Raw genomic sequence first — 21,179 nt, forward strand, 5'->3', positions numbered from 1 at the left:
AGGCGCTGCTACGCCTTCTTCACGATGCTGTCTGTGTGGGTGGACCAATTCAGTTTGTCCATGATGTGTAAGCAGAGGAACTTAACTTACTACCCTCTCCAATACTGTCCCATCGATGTGGATAGGGGGGTGCTGCCTCTGCTGTTTCCTGAAGTCCACAATCATCTCCTTTGTTTTGTTGAGTGTGAGGTTATTGGGGAGATGTTGTTGCCTACCCTCACCACCTGGGATCGGCCCGTCAGGAAGTCCAGTACCCAGTTGCACAGGGCGGGGTCGAGACCCAGGGTCTGGAGCTTGATGACGAGTTTGGAGGGTACTATGGTGTTAAATGCTGAGCTGTAGTCGATGAACAGCATTCTCACATAGGTATTCCTCTTGTCCAGATGGGGTAGGGCAGTGTGCAGTGTGGTTGCGATTGCGTCGTCTGTTGACCTATTTGGGCGGTAAGCAAATTGGAGTGGGTCAAGGGTGTCAGGTAGGGTGGAGGTGATATGATCCTTGACTAGTCTCTCAAAGCACTTCATGATGACGGAAGTGAGTGCTACGGGGCGGTAGTCGTTTAGCTCAGTTACCTTAGCTTTCTTGGGAACAGGGAGAATGGTGGCCCTCTTGAAGCATGTGGGAACAGCAGATTGGGATAAGGATTGATTGAATATGTCCGTAATCTTCAGTATCCACTGTGTGTTTATATATTTTGTATATAGTAAGTATGTGTATGTTTTTAACATTGTTTAATAATTTCCTTCTGTTATTGTCTTAATGAATAACATTATTCTTAAATCTTTGCATATTTAACAGTGTATCAACATATCTCCTCTCTCCAGACTGGTTGACTGTAAAATCACACATGAATCCTGTGAGACTCTGACCTCTGCTCTGCAGACACCAAACTCCCCCCTGAGAGAACTGGACCTCAGCTACAATGACCTGGGAGACAGAGGAGTGGAGATGCTCTGTGTTGGACTAACCAGTCCACTCTGCAACATACAGACACTAGTGTGAGTTAAATATCTTCAGTATGAGTTATTATGTGGATGTTTTAAACATGTGTTAATCATGTGCTCTTCTGCCCTCTAGTCTAGGTCAGTGTGGTCTGACAGAGGGTTGCTGTTCAGATCTGGCCTCAGTTCTGAGTTCACCTATCTCACAACTGAAACAACTGGAGCTGAGAGACAATGACCTGCAGGACTCAGGAGTTACACTGCTGTCTGCTGGACTGGTGGATCCAGACTGTAAACTTCACACACTGGGGTAAGTACAGCTGTTTCAGTCAGGTCGGTACTGAGCTGAGTTACACTGCTGTCTGCTGGACTGGAGGATCCAGACTGTAAACTACACACACTGGGGTAAGTACAGCAGTTTCAATCAGGTCGGTACTGAGCTGAGTTACACTGCTGTCTGCTGGACTGGAGGATCCAGACTGTAAACTACACACACTGGGGTAAGTACAGCTGTTTCAGTCAGGTCGGTACTGAGCTGAGTTACACTGCTGTCTGCTGGACTGGTGGATCCAGACTGTAAACTTCACACACTGGGGTAAGTACAGCTGTTTCAATCAGGTCGGTACTGAGCTGAGTTACACTGCTGTCTGCTGGACTGGAGGATCCAGACTGTAAACTACACACACTGGGGTAAGTACAGCTGTTTCAGTCAGGTTGGTACTGAGCTGAGTTACACTGCTGTCTGCTGGACTGGAGGATCCAGACTGTAAACTACACACACTGGGGTAAGTACAGCTGTTTCAGTCAGGTTGGTACTGAGCTGAGTTACACTGCTGTCTGCTGGACTGGAGGATCCAGACTGTAAACACACACTGGGGTAAGTACAGCTGTTTCAGACAGGTCGGTACTGAGCTGAGTTACACTGCTGTCTGCTGGACTGGAGGATCCAGACTGTAAACTACACACACTGGGGTAAGTACAGCTGTTTCAGACAGGTTGGTACTGAGCTGAGTTACACTGCTGTCTGCTGGACTGGAGGATCCAGACTGTAAACACACACTGGGGTAAGTACAGCTGTTTCAGACAGGTCGGTACTGAGCTGAGTTACACTGCTGTCTGCTGGACTGGAGGATCCAGACTGTAAACTACACACACTGGGGTAAGTACAGCTGTTTCAGTCAGGTCGGTACTGAGCTGAGTTAAACAAATAATCTAATATTTCATCACAATGTTTGTGTCATGGACAAATGTATGGGTGTCCTACAAGATGATTGACACCAGTACATCAACCTAGACCGCTGTTGTGTCTCTCTGTAGGCTGTCTGGCTGTCTGGTCACAGAGGAGGGCTGTGCTGCTCTGTCTTCAGCTCTGAGGTCAAACCCCTCCCACCTGAAAGAGCTGGACCTGAGCTACAATCACCCAGGAGACTCTGCAGAGGGCCTGCTTTCAACTGCTCTGGTGGATGCCACATATAAGCTGATGAAGCTGAAGTAAGTCAGAAAAAATGTCCCAATAATGTGAGCAGTGGTTGTGTCATATGTAGTGTAGTAGGGTCAGTAACATGAGGACATGATGGTAGAATTAAGGGGAAGTTTACCCAGCAGGCTGAGCACTCCAACACAGCATACATCATCACCACATGAATACTCTTCTTCTGCATCTCTGATATCCTGTTGGAATTGTACTCTGTTCTGTATGCAGTAGGTAGGATAGAATACCTGTATGTCTCTAGTAATGAACTGTACTCTGTTCTGTATGCAGTAGGTAGGATAGAATACCTGTATGTCTCTAGTAATGAATTGTACTCTGTTCTGTATGCAGTAGGTAGGATAGTAATGAACTGGGATAGTGCACCAGAACACAACAATATGTTTTAAATGTTGACTGCTTTATTAGGTCTTTGTCAGTCAATAACCTGTTTCTCCTACAGTGTGGATCATGGAGGAGAGTGCAGGTTGAAATCAGGGCTGAGGAAATGTAAGTCTCTTAAATCCTAATTAACTGTATATTCAGAACTATAGTAACTAATCAATACTGGTTCTGTTCCTACAATACAACATTTTATATGAAGATGTGGTTTGATTAAACTCTCCGTTTGTCTACAGATGCCTGTTATCTCACCCTGGACCCAAATACAGCACACCCAAACCTGATACTGTCTGAGGGGAACAGGAAGGTGACACAGGTGGTGGAGGACCAGCATTATGAAGACCATCCAGACAGATTGGATCATCCCCAAGTTCTCTGCAGAGAAGGCTTATCTGGAGGTCGTTATTACTGGGAGGTGGAGAGGGATGGTGACGGGGCTTTCATTGGTGTGGCGTACAAAGGAATGAAGAGGAAGGGAGGGAAGATTGACCGTAGGATTGGACTCAATAGGAAGTCCTGGTGTTTAGTCTGCTATGATAGTGCTTATAACTTTTACCATAATGGAGTCATCAGATACAGTCGACCAGATACTTGTCCTGATTCTGACCGAGTTGGAGTGTATCTGGACTGGCCAGCTGGTACTTTGTCCTTCTATAGTGTGTCCTCCTCTGGTACACTGACACACCTTCACACAGAACACACCACATTCACTGAACCCCTCTATCCTGGGTTTATAATGTACTCCTCCGACTACACCTCATTGACCCTGTGTCCGATAGATGACCAACACATTCAGAGGTGAGTCATAGCGATGATTTATCATTTGTTTTCCTCTGGAATCATTCCTACAATTAGATTAGTAGTAGTGGTGTGTATTAATGTGTTCTGTTGGACCTACAGACAGTTAGATTAGTAGTAGTGGTGTGTTTTAATGTGTTCTGTTGGACCTACATACAGTTAGATTAGTAGTATTGGTGTGTTGTGTTCTGTTGGACCTACAGACAGTTAGATTAGTAGTAGTGGTGTGTTTTAATGTGTTCTGTTGGACCTACAGACAGTTAGCTTAGTAGTAGTGGTGTGTTTTAATGTGTTCTGTTGGACCTACAGACAGTTAGATTAGTAGTAGTGGTGTGTATTAATGTGTTAGTAGATTCATGTCCTCTATTTAATTTCAGTCTGTTAAACATCCCCTCTGTACAGTCATTCTCTCTCTAACCACTACCTGGTACCTGGTGACATCACATCTCTAGGGGGAATGTAACTCATGATACCTGGTGACGTCACATCTCTAGGGGGGAATGTAACTCATGATACCTGGTGACATCACATCTCTAGGGGGAATGTAACTCATGATACCTGGTGACGTCACATCTCTAGGGGGGAATGTATCTCATGATACCTGGTGACATCACATCTCTAGGGGGTATGTAACTCATGATACCTGGTGACTTCACATCTCTAGGGGGGAATGTAACTCATGATACCTGTTGACATCATCTCTAGGGGGGAATGTAACTCATGATACCTGGTGACGTCACATCTCTAGGGGGGTATGTAACTCATGATACCTGGTGACTTCACATCTCTAGGGGGGAATGTAACTCATGATACCTGTTGACATCATCTCTAGGGGGGAATGTAACTCATGATACCTGGTGACATCACATCTCTAGGGGGGAATGTAACTCATGATACCTGGTGACTTCATCTCTAGGGGGGTATGCAACTCATGATACCTGGTGACTTCACATCTCTAGGGGGGAATGTAACTCATGATACCTAGTGACTTCACATCTCTAGGGGGGAATGTAACTCATGATACCTGGTGACATCACATCTCTAGGGGGGTATGTAACTCATGATACCTGGTGACTTCACATCTCTAGGGGGGAGTGTATCTCATGATACCTGGTGACGTCACATCTCTAGGGGGGAATGTAACTCATGATACCTGGTGACTTCACATCTCTAGGGGGGTATGTAACTCATGATACCTGGTGACATCACATCTCTAGGGGGGTATGTAACTCATGATACCTGGTGACTTCATCTCTAGGGGGGGGTATGTAACTCATAATACCTGGTGACTTCATCTCTAGGGGGGTATGTAACTCATGATACCTGGTGACATCACATCTCTAGGGGGGTATGTAACTCATGATACCTGGTGACTTCATCTCTAGGGGGGGGTATGTAACTCATAATACCTGGTGACTTCATCTCTAGGGGGGTATGTTACTCATGATACCTGGTGACGTCACATCTCTAGGGGGTATGTAACTCATGATACCTAATGACTTCACATCTCTAAGGGGGTATGTAACTCATGATACCTGGTGACTTCACATCTCTAGGGGGGAATGTAACTCATGATACCTAGTGACTTCACATCTCTAGGGGGGTATGTAACTCATGATACCTGGTGACTTCACATCTATAGGGGGGTATGTAACTCATGATACCTGGTGACTTCATCTCTAGGGGGGAATGTAACTCATGATACCTGGTGACATCATCTCTAGGGGGGTATATTACTCATGATACCTGGTGACTTCACATCTCTAGGGAGGGGGGGTATGTAACTCATGATACCTGGTGACTTCATCTCTAGGGGGTTATGTAACTCATGATACCTGGTGACTTCATCTCTAGGGGGGAATGTAACTCATGATACCTTGTGACGTCACATCTCTAGGGGGTATGTAACTCATGATACCTGGTGACGTCACATCTCTAGGGGGGAATGTAACTCATGATACCTAGTGACTTCACATCTCTAAGGGGGTATGTAACTCATGATACCTGGTGACTTCACATCTCTAGGGGGGAATGTAACTCATGATACCTAGTGACTTCACATCTCTAGGGGGGAATGTAACTCATGATACCTGGTGACTTCATCTCTAGGGGGGAATGTAACTCATGATACCTGGTGACTTCACCTCACTAAGGGCTATGCAATGTCACCTGTAATGTCACCATTAGTATTGACTTCATGGAAGTTGACATAGTGGGTTATGTCACATTTAGGCAATGCACCCTACATAGGGAGCTAGTCTGTCAACATTTATACACCCTTTGTACTGCTTATGAAGACTGTATGTATGCTATATAAAGCCTGTGTAAGTTGTATTTAGTTTAATCACAGTCTATCCTTCTGCTTTACCAAATCCAGAGACCATGGTGGAGAGTATTGGATCAAGCCTGGACCTGAGGACACCAGAGACCATGGTGGAGAGAGTTGGATCAAGCCTAAACCTGAGGACACCAGAGACCATGGTGGAGAGAGTTGGATCAAGCCTAAACCTGAAGACACCAGAGACCATGGTGGAGAGAGTTGTATCAAGTCTGGACCTGGGGACACCAGAGACCATGGTGAAGAGTGTTGGACCAAGCCTGGACCTGAGAACACCAGAGACCATGGTGGAGAGTGTTGGATCAAGCCTGGACCTGAGAAATGTGAGTGTTATCTGATAATTGTTTATGACTCAAAATATTTTTAAAGCGTTCATTGCAGTTGATTCCCAGGCAAGGAACACAGTCATGATCTATTTGGTCCCCAAAAAATTAAAGGTAGAGTCAGCGATATGACGTAGATGCACAAAGTAAATCGCATAGTGGGTCAATTTTCTACAACAACTAAGAGCGTTGTAATACGATGCTAAACTTCTCTGCTGTTTTGGTCCCGTGGCTACCACACCGTAAGAGAGTGAAGAGAACCCACGCACATGGGCAGATACTGTGTGTGACTGTGTGAGAGAGAAGTCAGGCATCTTGCTCATCACAATATCTGTGGTGCTGCTCGTACATCATCATTTAGCTGACTCTACCTTTAAGCTCTCATCCTAGAATCTACCAGAAATCAGACCCCCAACATCTACAAAACATGGACCAGAACGATGTTGTTTCCTGCTTCTACAAACATTAATTAATATAACACTAATGTCAGATTATGGTATACTAAAGAGTGTACATTCTGTGACTGTTGCTCACTTATATTCATTTTTATTACAAGTCTAATTATAAATTCATTATTCCATGATATTGTCCATTTTAAATAACAACTACTTTTTCCTTCAGGGATTCCTCAGAGCTGTAAGACTTGTGACCATGTTGAGGTAAGTCATAATGTCAATTATTACTTTTACATACCTGCAGGAGTCAGGCACAGTCTCAAAGCCAGGTGTGTACTGACCAACCATTCATACTGGGATATAGACAGTCCTGTGTTCTGCTTTAGTAATATAAACACAGTCTCAAAGCCAGGTGTGTACTGACCAACCATTCATACTGGGATATAGACAGTCCTGTGTTCTGCTTTAGTAATATAAACACAGTCTCAAAGCCAGGTGTGTACTGACCAACCATTCATCCTGGGATATAGACAGTCCTGTGTTCTGCTTTAGTAATATAAACACAGTTTCAAAGCCAGGTGTGTACTGACCAACCATTCATACTGGGATATAGACAGTCCTGTGTTCTGCTTTAGTAATATAAACACAGTCTCAAAGCCAGGTGTGTACTGACCAACCATTCATACTGGTACAGTGCCTTGCGAAAGTTTTCGGCCCCCTTGAACTTTGCGACCTTTTGCCACATTTCAGGCTTCAAACATAAAGATATAAAACTGTATTTTTTTGTGAAGAATCAACAACAAGTGGGACACAATCATGAAGTGGAACGACATTTATTGGATATTTCAAACTTTTTTAACAAATCAAAAACTGAAAAATTGGGCATGCAAAATTATTCAGCCCCCTTAAGTTAATACTTTGTAGCGCCACCTTTTGCTGCGATTACAGCTGTAAGTCGCTTGGGGTATGTCTCTATCAGTTTTGCACATCGAGAGACTGACATTTTTTCCCATTCCTCCTTGCAAAACAGCTCGAGCTCAGTGAGGTTGGATGGAGAGTATTTGTGAACAGCAGTTTTCAGTTCTTTCCACAGATTCTAGATAGGATTCAGGTCTGGACTTTGACTTGGCCATTCTAACACCTGGATATGTTTATTTTTGAACCATTCCATTGTAGATTTTGCTTTATGTTTTGGATCATTGTCTTGTTGGAAGACAAATCTCCGTCCCAGTCTCAGGTCTTTTGCAGACTCCATCAGGTCATTCTTCCAGAATGGTCCTGTATTTGGCTCCATCCATCTTCCCATCAATTTTAACCATCTTCCCTGTCCCTGCTGAAGAAAAGCAGGCTCAAACAATGATGCTGCCACCACCATGTTTGACAGTGGGGATGGTGTGTTCAGCTGTGTTGCTTTTACGCCAAACATAACGTTTTGCATTGTTGCCAAAAAGTTCAATTTTGGTTTCATCTGACCAGAGCACCTTCTTCCACATGTTTGGTGTGTCTCCCAGGTGGCTTGTGGCAAACTTTAAACGACACTTTTTATGGATATCTTTAAGAAATGGCTTTCTTCTTGCCACTCTTCCATAAAGGCCAGATTTGTGCAATATACGACTGATTGTTGTCCTATGGACAGAGTCTCCCACCTCAGCTGTAGATCTCTGCAGTTCATCCAGAGTGATCATGGGCCTCTTGGCTGCATCTCTGATCAGTCTTCTCCTTGTATGAGCTGAAAGTTTAGAGGGACGGCCAGGTCTTGGTAGATTTGCAGTGGTCTGATACTCCTTCCATTTCAATATTATTGCTTGCACAGTGCTCCTTGGGATGTTTAAAGCTTGGGAAATCTTTTTGTATCCAAATCCGGCTTTAAACTTCTTCACAGCAGTATCTCGGACCTGCCTGGTGTGTTCCTTGTTCTTCATGATGCTCTCTGCGCTTTTAACGGACCTCTGAGACTATCACAGTGCAGGTGCATTTCTACGGAGACTTGATTACACACAGGTGGATTGTATTTATCATCATTAGTCATTTAGGTCAACATTGGATCATTCAGAGATCCTCACTGATCTTCTGGAGAGAGTTTGCTGCACTGAAAGTAAAGGGGCTGAATAATTTTGCACGCCCAATTTTTCAGTTTTTGATTTGTTAAAAAAGTTTGAAATATCCAATAAATGTCGTTCCACTTCATGATTGTGTCCCACTTGTTGTTGATTCTTCACAAAAAAATACAGTTTTATATCTTTATGTTTGAAGCCTGAAATGTGGCAAAAGGTTGCAAAGTTCAAGGGGGCCGAATACTTTCGCAAGGGACTGTATATAGACAGTCCTGTGTTCTGCTTTAGTAATATAAACACAGTCTCAAAGCCAGGTGTGTACTGACCAACCATTCATCCTGGGATATAGACAGTCCTGTGTTCTGCTTGTAGTCATGCAGGATTTGTACCTGTTGTCATATTTAATCATTCAACAGTTTAATTGAATAAATACATTAGATTCGTTACTTTGGTTAATGGGCCAGTTTCCCGGACACAGATTAAGTCTAGTCCTGGACCTTAAAGAACTTTCTATTGAAACTTCCATTGAGCATGCTTTTTAGTCCAGCACTAGACTCAATCTGTGTCCAGGAAACAGGCCCCATATGTATTATTGACATGCTTGTCCTTGTTCAGGACTCCACACACTGGCTTCAGATTGAACCCTTGACTTCCACTGTCCAGGGAGTGACAATGTTCAGGTAAAATAACTACTTTTAACATTTCATTCCACTTGCTAGTGTATTTCACCATTATCTTTGGGAATAGTCTTCTAATCCAACCTCTCCATTTGACCATTGACCCTCTCTACCATATCTTGTTGTTGCCATAAGGCACAGGACACCCAAAGGGAGTTATGAGTGCACAGTGTCTGGGCTCCGCTGGCTGTGTGAGAGAGATGTCATTCTGAAGTATCACTTCAGGAACTGGGAACCCTACAGTCAACTTCTGAAAGACATGCAGTACACACAAGGTGGTCCATTGCTGGACATCACTATGGAGTTAGGTGAACTGGAGGAAGTTCATCTGCCACACTTTGTCTGTTTAGGTAAAACCATATAGAAATAGTATTCAGAAAGACATTTCCATGTAACTGAGTTTCACTTCCTGAGTTAATTAACTATTCTGGGAGATTGAGTTTACTGTGATCTGGTACTGCATATTCTTTGTATTTTAGTTGGATGAATAATACAATATTTGTCTTTCTGTCTCCTGTGTTTGTGTTGTTCAGGGACCAACCCTTCCCTGAGGAATGAGATGAAGATTCTTCATGTAGAGGAACATGGAGTGTCTTTAGAGGAAGTGCATGAGGTCACCAGATTCCATGTTAAGATTCTCCATCCCAAGTTCTCAGCTATCTCTGTTATATGGAAATCACTGTCTCGTAAGAAAGATGTCCACTGTGACGTGGTCCTCTACATGGCAGTAAAAAAGTCAACAGTAATTTCAAGGCTGTACCTGCTCCTCAGGAACTCCAGTCAGAAAGAGGTGAGGCACTATCACTGAAGTGACAACAGTATGTTGAAACTTACTGAAGGAAAGCTGATAGTTTGTTGAAAATCTCTAGATTACAACGACAACATGCAGCTCTGTGAGAAATCTATTTCTGTCTCGTTCATTTGAAGAGCCAGTAGACGGCACTCTTCCCTCTGGTCGAAGGAGAACCCAATGCCCCTGGGCAGTGAAGGGGACATTGCCCTGCGTAGGGCGCTGTCTTTCAAATGGGACGTTAAACGGGTGTCCTCTCCATGGTCACTGAAGATCCCATGGCACTTATCGTAAGAGTGGGGATGTTAACCCCAGTGTCCTGACTCTCCATGGTCACTGAAGATCCCATGGCACTTATCGTAAGAGTGGGGATGTTAACCCCAGTGTCCTGACTCTCCATGGTCACTAAAGATCCCATGGCACTTATCGTAAGAGTGGGGATGTTAACCCCGGTGTCCTGGCTAAACTCCCAATCTGACCCTCATACCATCATGGCTACCTAATCATCCCCAGCTTCCAATTGGCTCATTTTCCCCCTCTCCTCTCCCCTGTAACTCTTCTCCAGGTCGTTGCTGTAAAAGAGAATCTCTTCTCAGTCAACTTACCTGGTACACCTTTAAAATAATATCCTGGTAAAATAGGGATAGTAAAACAAAAGCATACACATTTGTTGTTGTTGACAAAAAATGGAATGCTCAGTGAGCTGCATGTTGTGTGAATTACGAGACTACATTGTTCTGACTGACTACTACATTGCTCATTTTGTAGGCTGTTCAGGAACGGGAGAAAAATCAGGTGTCCAAAGGATTTTCAGAATTCGTCCTGTCAAGTCCAAACGGGTCCTTAAAGCTGAACAGTTGGTTTGCGTTCAAGAATCCCCGCTCCACTTCCATCAATCCAGAGGTGTAGTTTTATCAGGCTGAGGACATGAATCTGTCATATTGTATATGAATTACTAGAATATCATTCTATTTCACTATTTCTCTCTCTCTCTGTCTGTTGTCTCAATCGTTGCACCATATGGCCTCCTACAGAAGATTCAGCTGTTACCTGCAGACACCACACCAAGCTGTTGTCAGATGATAATGGGAAACACAGGGGTGGACATTGAGATGGAGTTAATCGGGGATGATGAGAGGACAGTATGGAAATCAGTGTTATCAAAAGGTAAGAAATACTGGACATGAACAGTATGTCAATCATCAATGTCCTTTTCTAACAGATGCTATTAAAATGCTTTATGATATTTTCTATTGTTTGTTTTTCAGATGTGTACAGCAACGACTCTCATCCACCATGTAGGTTTGTCTTTGTGGACGAGGTTTATAAAATGGGTTATAGAGCTAACATCTCTTCAAGTTGGGATGAAGGACACTGATGAAGGTCTTCATGAGTCATGTTCAGTGGGGTGATGAAGGTCTTCATGAGTCATGTTCAGTGGGGTGATGAAGGTCTTCGTGAGTCGTGTTCAGTGGTGTGATGAAGGTCTTCATGAGTCGTGTTCAGTGAGGTGATGAAGGTCTTCATGAGTCGTGTTCAGTGGGGTGATGAAGGTCTTCATGAGTCGTGTTCAGTGGGGTGATGAAGGTCTTCATGAGTCGTGTTCAGTGGGGTGATGAAGGTCTTCATGAGTCGTGTTCAGTGGTGTGATGAAGGTCTTCATGAGTCGTGCTCAGTGAGGTGATGAAGGTCTTCATGAGTCGTGTTCAGTGGGGTGATGTCGGTCTTCATGAGTCGTGTTTAGTGGGGTGATGAAGGTCTTCATGAGTCGTGTTCAGTGGGGTGATGACGGTCTTCATGAGTCGTGTTCAGTGGGGTGATGAAGGTCTTCATGAGTCGTGTTCAGTGGGGTGATGAAGGTCTTCATGAGTCGTGTTCAGTGGGGTGATGAAGGTCTTCATGAGTCGTGTTCAGTGGGGTGATGAAGGTCTTCATGAGTCGTGTTCAGTGGGGTGATGAATGTCTTCATGAGTCTTGTTCAGTGGGGTGATGAAGGTCTTCATGAGTCGTGTTCAGTGGGGTGATGAAGGTCTTCATGAGTCGTGTTTAGTGGGGTGATGAAGGTCTTCATGAGTCGTGTTTAGTGGGGTGATGAAGGTCTTCATGAGTCGTGTTTAGTGGGGTGATGAAGGTCTTCATGAGTCGTGTTCAGTGGGGTGATGGTCTTCATGAGTCTTGTTCAGTGGGGTGATGAAGGTCTTCATGAGTCGTGTTCAGTGGGGTGATGAAGGTCTTCATGAGTCGTGTTTAGTGGGGTGATGAAGGTCTTCATGAGTCGTGTTCAGTGGGGTGATGAAGGTCTTCATGAGTCGTGTTCAGTGGGGTGATGAAGGTCTTCATGAGTCGTGTTCAGTGGGGTGATGAATGTCTTCATGAGTCTTGTTCAGTGGGGTGATGAAGGTCTTCATGAGTCGTGTTCAGTGGGGTGATGAATGTCTTCATGAGTCGTGTTCAGTGGGGTGATGAAGGTCTTCATGAGTCGTGTTTAGTGGGGTGATGAAGGTCTTCATGAGTCGTGTTCAGTGGGGTGATGAATGTCTTCATGAGTCGTGTTCAGTGGGGTGATGAAGGTCTTCAGGAGTCGTGTTCAGTGGGGTGATGACGGTCTTCATGAGTCGTGTTCAGTGGGGTGATGAAGGTCTTCATGAGTCGTGTTCAGTGGGGTGATGAAGGTCTTCATGAGTCGTGTTCAGTGGGGTGATGACGGTCTTCATGAGTCGTGTTCAGTGGGGTGATGAAGGTCTTCATGAGTCGTGTTCAGTGGGGTGATGAAGGTCTTCATGAGTCGTGTTCAGTGGGGTGATGAAGGTCTTCATGAGTCGTGTTCAGTGGGGTGATGAAGGTCTTCATGAGTCGTGTTCAGCGGGGTGATGAAGGTCTTCATGAATCATGTTCAATGGGGTGATGAAGGTCTTCATGAGTCGTGTTCAGTGGGGTGATGAAGGTCTTCCTTCATGAGTCTTGTTCAGTGGGGTGATGAAGGTCTTCATGAGTCGTGTTCAGCGGGGTGATGAAGGTCTTCATGAGTCGTGTTTAGTGGGGTGATGAAGGTGTAATGATATAAATACTTACAAAGTTACTGTAAATGAGGCCTTGTCTTTGTAGAAAGTTGAATCTGTGCTTGAAATGCGATACTTGACTGAGGGACCTTCCAGATGTTGTATGTATGGGGGACAGGTCCAATTTGACATTACAGAGTATTTTCAGTAGACTGTTAACAAAACATTACAATTAAATCCATTTTAATCCCACTATGTAACACAATAGAGAAATCCAAGGGGTATGAACACTTTTGCAAGGCTCTGTATGTTATATAGAATAGACAATCGTGTCAGCCAGGGTAGGCGTCAATTCCAAATAAATCAGTCAATTCAGGAAGTGAACTGAAATTCCAATTCAATAACTGGAAAAGGGCATCTACTTTTTACTGTCAGTGACTTCTCAATAAACCCAATAGGAATTTCATTTTTATTTTTTGACTGACTTCAATTGGAATTGCCTACAACCCTGGAGTCAGCTCTGTTCAAGAAATTACTATCAGAGGAATGGTAACCGGAGAGACTGCAAGATGTAGAAACAGCTGCTGTTAACCCTAAAACCATATTAATTTAATTGACCCCCCCCCTTCAGCATTAACACTCCTTGGGATTCCTGCAGAGGAGTTTCTTCAGAAACACAGGGCTGAACTCATTCAGGGAGTCAAAAACCCAAAGCCAATAGCAGATGTTCTGCGGTCAAAGAGCATGATTGGTGATGAAGAGTACTCCAGAATAACATCTGAAACAACTGAACAGGAGCGAATGAGAGAACTACTGAACGCAGTCCTCCCTAAAGGACCAGAAGTGATGGGAGCTTGTCTCAAAGCTCTCAGTGAACATGAACGCCATCTTGTTAAGTACTTGAGTGAATCTAGGTAAGACCGGTTTCTTTTTCTCCCTCCCTTGAATATGTGGAATGATTAAATATAGGTCAAATAACAACATAGCTACCCAGATCAAAGATAAAGTACTTTTCAGAATGGAAGCATGTTTTTGTGTTGCTGCCTGTAATAAATGTGTCTTATTATAGTTCTATCATAGGACCATCATCACATCATTATCTCAGGTGTATCATAGGACCATCATCAAATCATTATCTCAGGTGTATCATAGGACCATCATCACATCATTATCTCAGGTGTATCATAGGACCATCTCATCATTATCTCAGGTGTATCTCACTCCTCCTTCTTCTCCATACGTTTCTGATCTCCCTCTTCCCTTCTCCTCCATCCTCTGTCTTGTAGCACCTAATCTGAAGATGCTGAGGCCTGTCTCCTAGTCTGTGGACAAAGACACTTCTCCACCTAATCTGAAGATACTGAGGCCTGTCTCCTAGTCTGTGGACAAAGACACTTCTCCACCTAATCTGTAGATACTGAGGCCTGTCTCCTAGTCTGTGGACAAAGACACTTAAATGATTTCAAGGGAAATGTTTGTTTGTGCTATTAATTTAACAAATGTCTGTGTTTTATTCATGTGCTGTTCTGTAAACTAATTTCTGTGTTCATGCAAGTGGCTGACTGTACAAATCCTCACTATCAGTCGCTGTAATTTGGCAGTAAGGCCAGACGTTGGTTTGAGAACGAGATATCTCAGTTTCAAGATCTCATCTTAGAGAGAAGAAGTCTCGTGAGGTGTTGGTCTGTCAAATGCTATGAACCAGTATTGGTCGGTCACATGAATGAAGCAAACAGTAATGATTCATTAATTATGCTAAATCATGCAAATGTAACTTGTCTGTGTATAGCTATATATAAGAAAACTGCTGGGGCTGCCCCAGGCATAGCCCCTGATTGACATGTGTACTATGGTGCATTGAGTTGGTTGGAACCTCTCCAGCTCACTGACAATAAATAATGATTCATTTAAGATTGACTTTGAGTGTCACTGTGTGAGGCTAGTCAAAGATACACACCACCACGTTGTCATCTTGACCTTCCTTAGATTCTTTATGGGATGAGGAAATGGACTCACTAAGGGGGATAGCTGAGAGGGCAGAGAAGGCACGTACGAAAGGTCCAACCACACAGCCTCCTGGACGTGTGGATCTTCTAGCAGGAGGGTCAGTTAGGTCCAACCACACAGCCTCTCTCCTTCTGCAGCCTCCTGGACGTGTGGATCTTCTAGCAGGAGGATCAGTTAGGTCCAACCACACAGCCTCTCTCCTTCTGCAGCCTCCTGGACGTGTGGATCTTCTAACAGGAGGGTCAGTCAGTCCTCCACTAGGTACCTAGCTGGACCCCTATCTAGCAGGAGGGTCAGTTAGTCCTCCACTAGGTACCTAGCTGGACCCCTATCTAGCAGGAGGGTCAGTTAGTCCTCCACTAGGTACCTAGCTGGACCCGCTGTTAACCTGTCACTCCTTTACCAATGACTTGAGAGTGGCTGAAGGACATACAGTGCCTTGCGAAAGTATTCGGCCCCCTTGAACTTTGCGACCTTTTGCCACATTTCAGGCTTCAAACATAAATATATAAAACTGGGACACAATCATGAAGTGGAACGACATTTATTGGATATATCAAACTTTTTTAACAAATCAAAAACTGAAAAATTGGGCGTGCAAAATTATTCAGCCCCTTTAAGTTAATACTTTGTAGCGCCACCTTTTGCTGCGATTACAGCTGTAAGTCACTTGGGGTATGTCTCTACCAGTTTTGCACATCGAGAGACTGAATTTTTTTCCCATTCCTCCTTGCAAAACAGCTCGAGCTCAGTGAGGTTGGATGGAGAGCATTTGTGAACAGCAGTTTTCAGTTCTTTCCACAGATTCTCGATTGGATTCAGGTCTGGACTTTGACTTGGCCATTCTAACACCTGGATATGTTTATTTTTGAACCATTCCATTGTAGATTTTGCTTTATGTTTTGGATCATTGTCTTGTTGGAAGACAAATCTCCGTCCCAGTCTCAGGTCTTTTGCAGACTCCATCAGGTTTTCTTCCAGAATGGTCCTGTATTTGGCTCCATCCATCTTCCCATGAATTTTAACCTTCTTCCCTGTCCCTGCTGAAGAAAAGCAGGCCCAAACCATGATGCTGCCACCACCATGTTTGACAGTGGGGATGGTGTGTTCAGGGTGATGAGCTGTGTTGCTTTTACGCCAAACATAACGTTTTGCATTGTTGCCAAAAAGTTCAATTTTGGTTTCATCTGAGCAGAGCACCTTCTTCCACATGTTTGGTGTGTCTCCCAGGTGGCTTGTGGCAAACTTTAAACAACACTTTTTATGGATATCTTTAAGAAATGGCTTTCTTCTTGCCACTCTTCCATAAAGGCCAGATTTGTGCAATATACGACTGATTGTTGTCCTATGGACAGAGTCTCCCACCTCAGCTGTAGATCTCTGCAGTTCATCCAGAGTGATCATGGGCCTCTTGGCTGCATCTCTGATCAGTCTTCTCCTTGTATGAGCTGAAAGTTTAGAGGGACGGCCAGGTCTTGGTAGATTTGCAGTGGTCTGATACTCCTTCCATTTCAATATTATCGCTTGCACAGTGCTCCTTGGGATGTTTAAAGCTTGGGAAATCTTTTTGTATCCAAATCCGGCTTTAAACTTCTTCACAACAGTATCTCGGACCTGCCTGGTGTGTTCCTTGTTCTTCATGATGCTCTCTGCGCTTTTAACGGACCTCTGAGACTATCACAGTGCAGGTGCATTTATACGGAGACTCGATTACACACAGGTGGATTGTATTTATCATCAATAGTCATTTAGGTCAACATTGGATCATTCAGAGATCCTCACTGAACTTCTGGAGAGAGTTTGCTGCACTGAAAGTAAAGGGGCTGAATAATTTTGCACGCCCAATTTTTCAGTTTTTGATTTGTTAAAAAAGTTTGAAATATCCAATAAATGTCGTTCCACTTCATGATTGTGTCCCACTTGTTGTTGATTCTTCACAAAAAAATACAGTTTTATATCTTTATGTTTGAAGCCTGAAATGTGGCAAAAGGTCGCAAAGTTCAAGGGGGCCGAATACTTTCGCAAGGCACTGTATAAGGAGCTGTTAACCTGTCACTCCTTTACATATTCCTCTATCTCCATGGTAACCCCCTGAGCATGACCCTCGATCTTTACTGATCAGCCAAAGATGTCACAAATGGCATCATATTCCTGATGTGCAGAATCTCTGTCAAATACATGCAGTATATGTAAATTAAAATGAATGTATTTTGTGTGTCTTTGTACATACTGTGTGTTTGAGTTGATCTCTGATTACTGTGATTAGTTCAATGTAAAGTCATATACCAAACATTCTAATCAGTCTGTTTTGGGTTTGCAAAATAATTTTATATCATTGGTTACCCTTCCTATCATGTTAACAAACAGATGTGACTGACTAGCTCGGTGGTTCCCAACATTTTCCATTCTGGAGACCAGAATCCACATCAAATATGTTGCGGGTTAAATTCTGTCAATAGGTGTTAATGTAACAAGGCCTGTAAAGGTCTATTGTTACCATTTACTATTTGCATTGTGAAAAGGAATGTAAAATTGTAAGAGTAAGCGTCTGTTGGATGGTGGGGGGCAGGGTAAGAGTCTGTTAGGTGGTGGGGGGGAGGGTAAGAGTCTGTTGGGTGGTGGGGACAGGGTAAGAGTCTGTTGGATGGTGGGGGGGAAGAGTCTGTTAGATGGTGGGGGGCAGGGTAAGAGTCTGTTAGGTGGTGGGGGGGAAGGGTAAGAGTCTGTTAGGTGGTGGGGGGGAATCGTAAGAGTCTGTTAGGTGGTGGGGGGCAGGGTAGGAGTCTGTTAGGTGTTGGGGGGGAAGGGTAAGAGTTTGTTAGGTTTTGGGGGGAAGGGTAAGAGTCTGTTAGGTGTTGGGGGAAGGGTAAGAGTCTGTTAGGTGGTGGGGGGGAAGGGTAAGAGTCTGTTAGGTGTTGGGGGGGCAGGGTAGGAGTCTGTTAGGTAGTGGGGGGGCAGGGTAAGAGTCTGTTAGGTGTTGGGGGGGCAGGGTAAGAGTCTGTTAGGTGTTGGGGGGGCAGGGTAAGAGTCTGTTAGGTGTTGGGGGAAGGGTAAGAGTCTGTTAGGTGTTGGGGGGCAGGGTAAGAGTATGTTAGGTGGTGGGGGAAGGGTAAGAGTCTGTTAGGTGGTGGGGGGGAAGGGTAAGAGTCTGTTAGGTGTTGGGGGGCAGGGTAAGAGTCTGTTGGGTGGTGGGGACAGGGTAAGAGTCTGTTGGATGGTGGGGGGGAAGGGTAAGAGTCTGTTAGGTGGTGGGGGCAGGGTAAGAGTCCGTTGGATGGTGGGGGGCAGGGTAAGAGTCTGTTAGGTGGTGGGGGGGAAGAGTCTGTTAGATGGTGGGGGGCAGGGTAAGAGTCTGTTAGGTGGTGGGGGGGAAGGGTAAGAGTCTGTTAGGTGGTGGGGGGGAATCGTAAGAGTCTGTTAGGTGGTGGGGGGCAGGGTAGGAGTCTGTTAGGTGTTGGGGGGAAGGGTAAGAGTTTGTTAGGTTTTGGGGGGAAGGGTAAGAGTCTGTTAGGTGTTGGGGGAAGGGTAAGAGTCTGTTAGGTGGTGGGGGGGAAGGGTAAGAGTCTGTTAGGTGTTGGGGGGGCAGGGTAGGAGTCTGTTAGGTAGTGGGGGGGCAGGGTAAGAGTCTGTTAGGTGTTGGGGGGGCAGGGTAAGAGTCTGTTAGGTGTTGGGGGGCAGGGTAAGAGTCTGTTAGGTGTTGGGGGAAGGGTAAGAGTCTGTTAGGTGTTGGGGGGCAGGGTAAGAGTATGTTAGGTGTTGGGGGAAGGGTAAGAGTCTGTTAGGTGTGGGGGGGAAGAGTACGAGTCTGTTAGGTGTTGGGGGGCAGGGTAAGAGTCTGTTGGGTGGTGGGGGGGAAGGGTACGAGTCTGTTTGGGTAATGTGTAAATGAGGAAGTGATCCATGGTGGTCATTAGTAACAACAAACCAGCTTTGGTTTAATTTCCTTTGGATTTGTCTCCCGTCTTCTCATAGTTTTGTTTCTGTCCTGTTTTGTTCTAAAATACAATTCTGTTTCAACCCCCCCAAACACACTAATGTGTTGTTTGTTCACCTTTATTTTCTCCTTTATTTTATGCACTTTAAGATTTTCCTTGTTTTCAAAATAATGAATATTTTTTACTGTTGTTATTATTATTATTATTCATTACCTGAGGCCTCATTTAATTAATCAGACGTAGGAGATAATCTGTGTGTGAACCATGCTAGGGATCATTACCACGAAAAGTGTGAGATGTATCAATATAAACGTTATCTTGACAGTGTGCAGCCCCGTGACCATGGTACGTACAGAACAGTGCCACGTGGTGGAATGAGGGAACGGCTTGTCAAGTGTAGAATGGGGAAAATATTCTGTATGTTGAAAATGTGTGAAATTGTGAGAGTAATAATGACAGTATTGTTTAATTTATTTGTATTTCCAGTGTGAATTCAACACGTCTTGACAGGCTGTATATAATCTGACCACATCAGGTCATTTGATACGATAATAATCCATATAAAGGCCTCATTTATTAATCTTACATAGGCGCTAATCTGTGCCTAAAACATGCTGTGGATCATTTCCACAGAGTGTGAGATATGTATCAATATACATGTTATCTTGACAGTGTTCAGCCCCATGACCATGGTACGTACAGAACAGTGCCACGTGGTGGAATAGGGGAACTGCTATCGTGGTGGGGGGCAGGGTCCGTATTCAATATCTGACACTAACACCTCTATTCAATATCTGACACCATCACCTCTATTCAATATCTGACACCAGCACCTCTATTCAATATCTGACACCATCACCTCTATTCAATATCTGACACCAGCACCTCTATTCAATATCTGATACCATCACCTCTATTCAATATCTGACACCATCACCTCTATTCAATATCTGACACCATCACCTCTATTCAATATCTGACACCAGCACCTCTATTCAATATCTGACACCATCACCTCTAATCGACACAAACTCCAACTTATATGTGATGTTCGAATAACATTTACAATCTGACTATACCTGGTCAGACCCAACTCAATGTACCACAGTGCCCATATCAATCAGGAGCTCTACCTGGTCAGACCCAACTCAATGAACCATAGTGCCCATATCAATCAGGAGCTCTACCTGGTCAGACCCAACTCAATGAACCATAGTGCCCATATCAATCAGGAGCTCTACCTGGTCAGACCCAACTCAATGAACCATAGTACACATGTCAATCAGGATCTCTACCTGGTCAGACCCAACTCAATGAACCATAGTACACATGTCAATCAGGATCTCTACCTGGTCAGACCCAACTCAATGAACCATAGTACACATGTCAATCAGGATCTCTCCCTGGTCAGACCCAACTCAATGAACCATAGTGCCCATATCAATCAGGATCTCTCCCTGGTCAGACCCAACTCAATGAACCATAGTGCACATGTCAATCAGGATCTCTACCTGGTCAGACCCAACTCAATGAACCATAGTACACATGTCAATCAGGATCTCTCCCTGGTCAGACCCAACTCAATGTACCACAGTACACATGTCAATCAGGATCTCTCCCTGGTCAGACCCAACTCAATGAACCATAGTACACATGTCAATCAGGATCTCTACCTGGTCAGACCCAACTCAATGAACCATAGTACACATGTCAATCAGGATCTCTCCCTGGTCAGACCCAACTCAATGAACCATAGTACACATGTCAATCAGGAGCTCTACCTGGTCAGACCCAGCAGTTGTCTTATATATGCCATACACAGATATATTACTATATTATATTTATAATTTATTCATGATTCATTACCATTTTGTTCCATCCATGTGACCGACCAATACTGGTTCATAGCATTTGACAGACCAACACGTCACCAGTCTTCTTCTCTCTAAACTGAGACCTTGAAACTGAGATATCTCGTTCTCAAAACAACGTCTGGCCTTACTGCCAAATTACAGCTACTGATAGTGACAATTTGTACAGTCAGCCACTTAA

General features: G+C 44.2%; 1 protein-coding gene across 2 annotated transcripts; it reads left to right on the plus strand.

Annotated features, from left to right (window-relative positions):
• Positions 1 to 1,077: 1,077 nt before the first annotated feature.
• Positions 1,078 to 15,096, plus strand: LOC110528616 (NACHT, LRR and PYD domains-containing protein 1 homolog). 2 transcript variants are annotated; one of them, XM_090209797.1, is made up of 13 exons: positions 1,078 to 2,432; positions 2,873 to 2,919; positions 3,048 to 3,609; positions 5,987 to 6,270; positions 6,892 to 6,929; positions 9,335 to 9,399; positions 9,532 to 9,746; positions 9,930 to 10,186; positions 10,955 to 11,089; positions 11,221 to 11,353; positions 11,455 to 11,484; positions 13,817 to 14,099; positions 14,472 to 15,096. In XM_090209797.1, the coding sequence occupies exons 1-13, from the start codon at positions 2,422 to 2,424 to the stop codon at positions 14,476 to 14,478; spliced, it is 2,067 nt and encodes a 688-aa protein (XP_090065923.1). In that variant the 5' UTR covers positions 1,078 to 2,421; the 3' UTR covers positions 14,479 to 15,096. The 2 variants fall into 2 exon arrangements, with proteins under 2 accessions (XP_090065923.1, XP_090065922.1); XM_090209796.1 differs by lacking the exon at positions 1,078 to 2,432 and having other exon boundaries at positions 2,820 to 2,919.
• Positions 15,097 to 21,179: the final 6,083 nt, after the last annotated feature.

The sequence above is a fragment of the Oncorhynchus mykiss genome, chromosome 19, assembly GCF_057628025.1.
Source record: "Oncorhynchus mykiss isolate SJ-2025 chromosome 19, ASM5762802v1, whole genome shotgun sequence".
NCBI lineage: Eukaryota > Metazoa > Chordata > Actinopteri > Salmoniformes > Salmonidae > Oncorhynchus > Oncorhynchus mykiss.

What these genes read in the sequence shown, in the direction of transcription:
- LOC110528616 (XM_090209796.1), top strand. Translation starts at nt 2,820, where the DNA reads ATGTTGACTGCTTTATTAGGTCTTTGTCAGTCAATAACCTGTTTCTCC. An exon ending in CAGGGAGTGACAATGTTCAG is followed by an intron (nt 9,400 to 9,531) that starts GTAAAATAACTA and finishes TGTTGCCATAAG; the next exon opens with GCACAGGACACCCAAAGGGA. An exon ending in CCACTTCCATCAATCCAGAG is followed by an intron (nt 11,090 to 11,220) that starts GTGTAGTTTTAT and finishes GGCCTCCTACAG; the next exon opens with AAGATTCAGCTGTTACCTGC.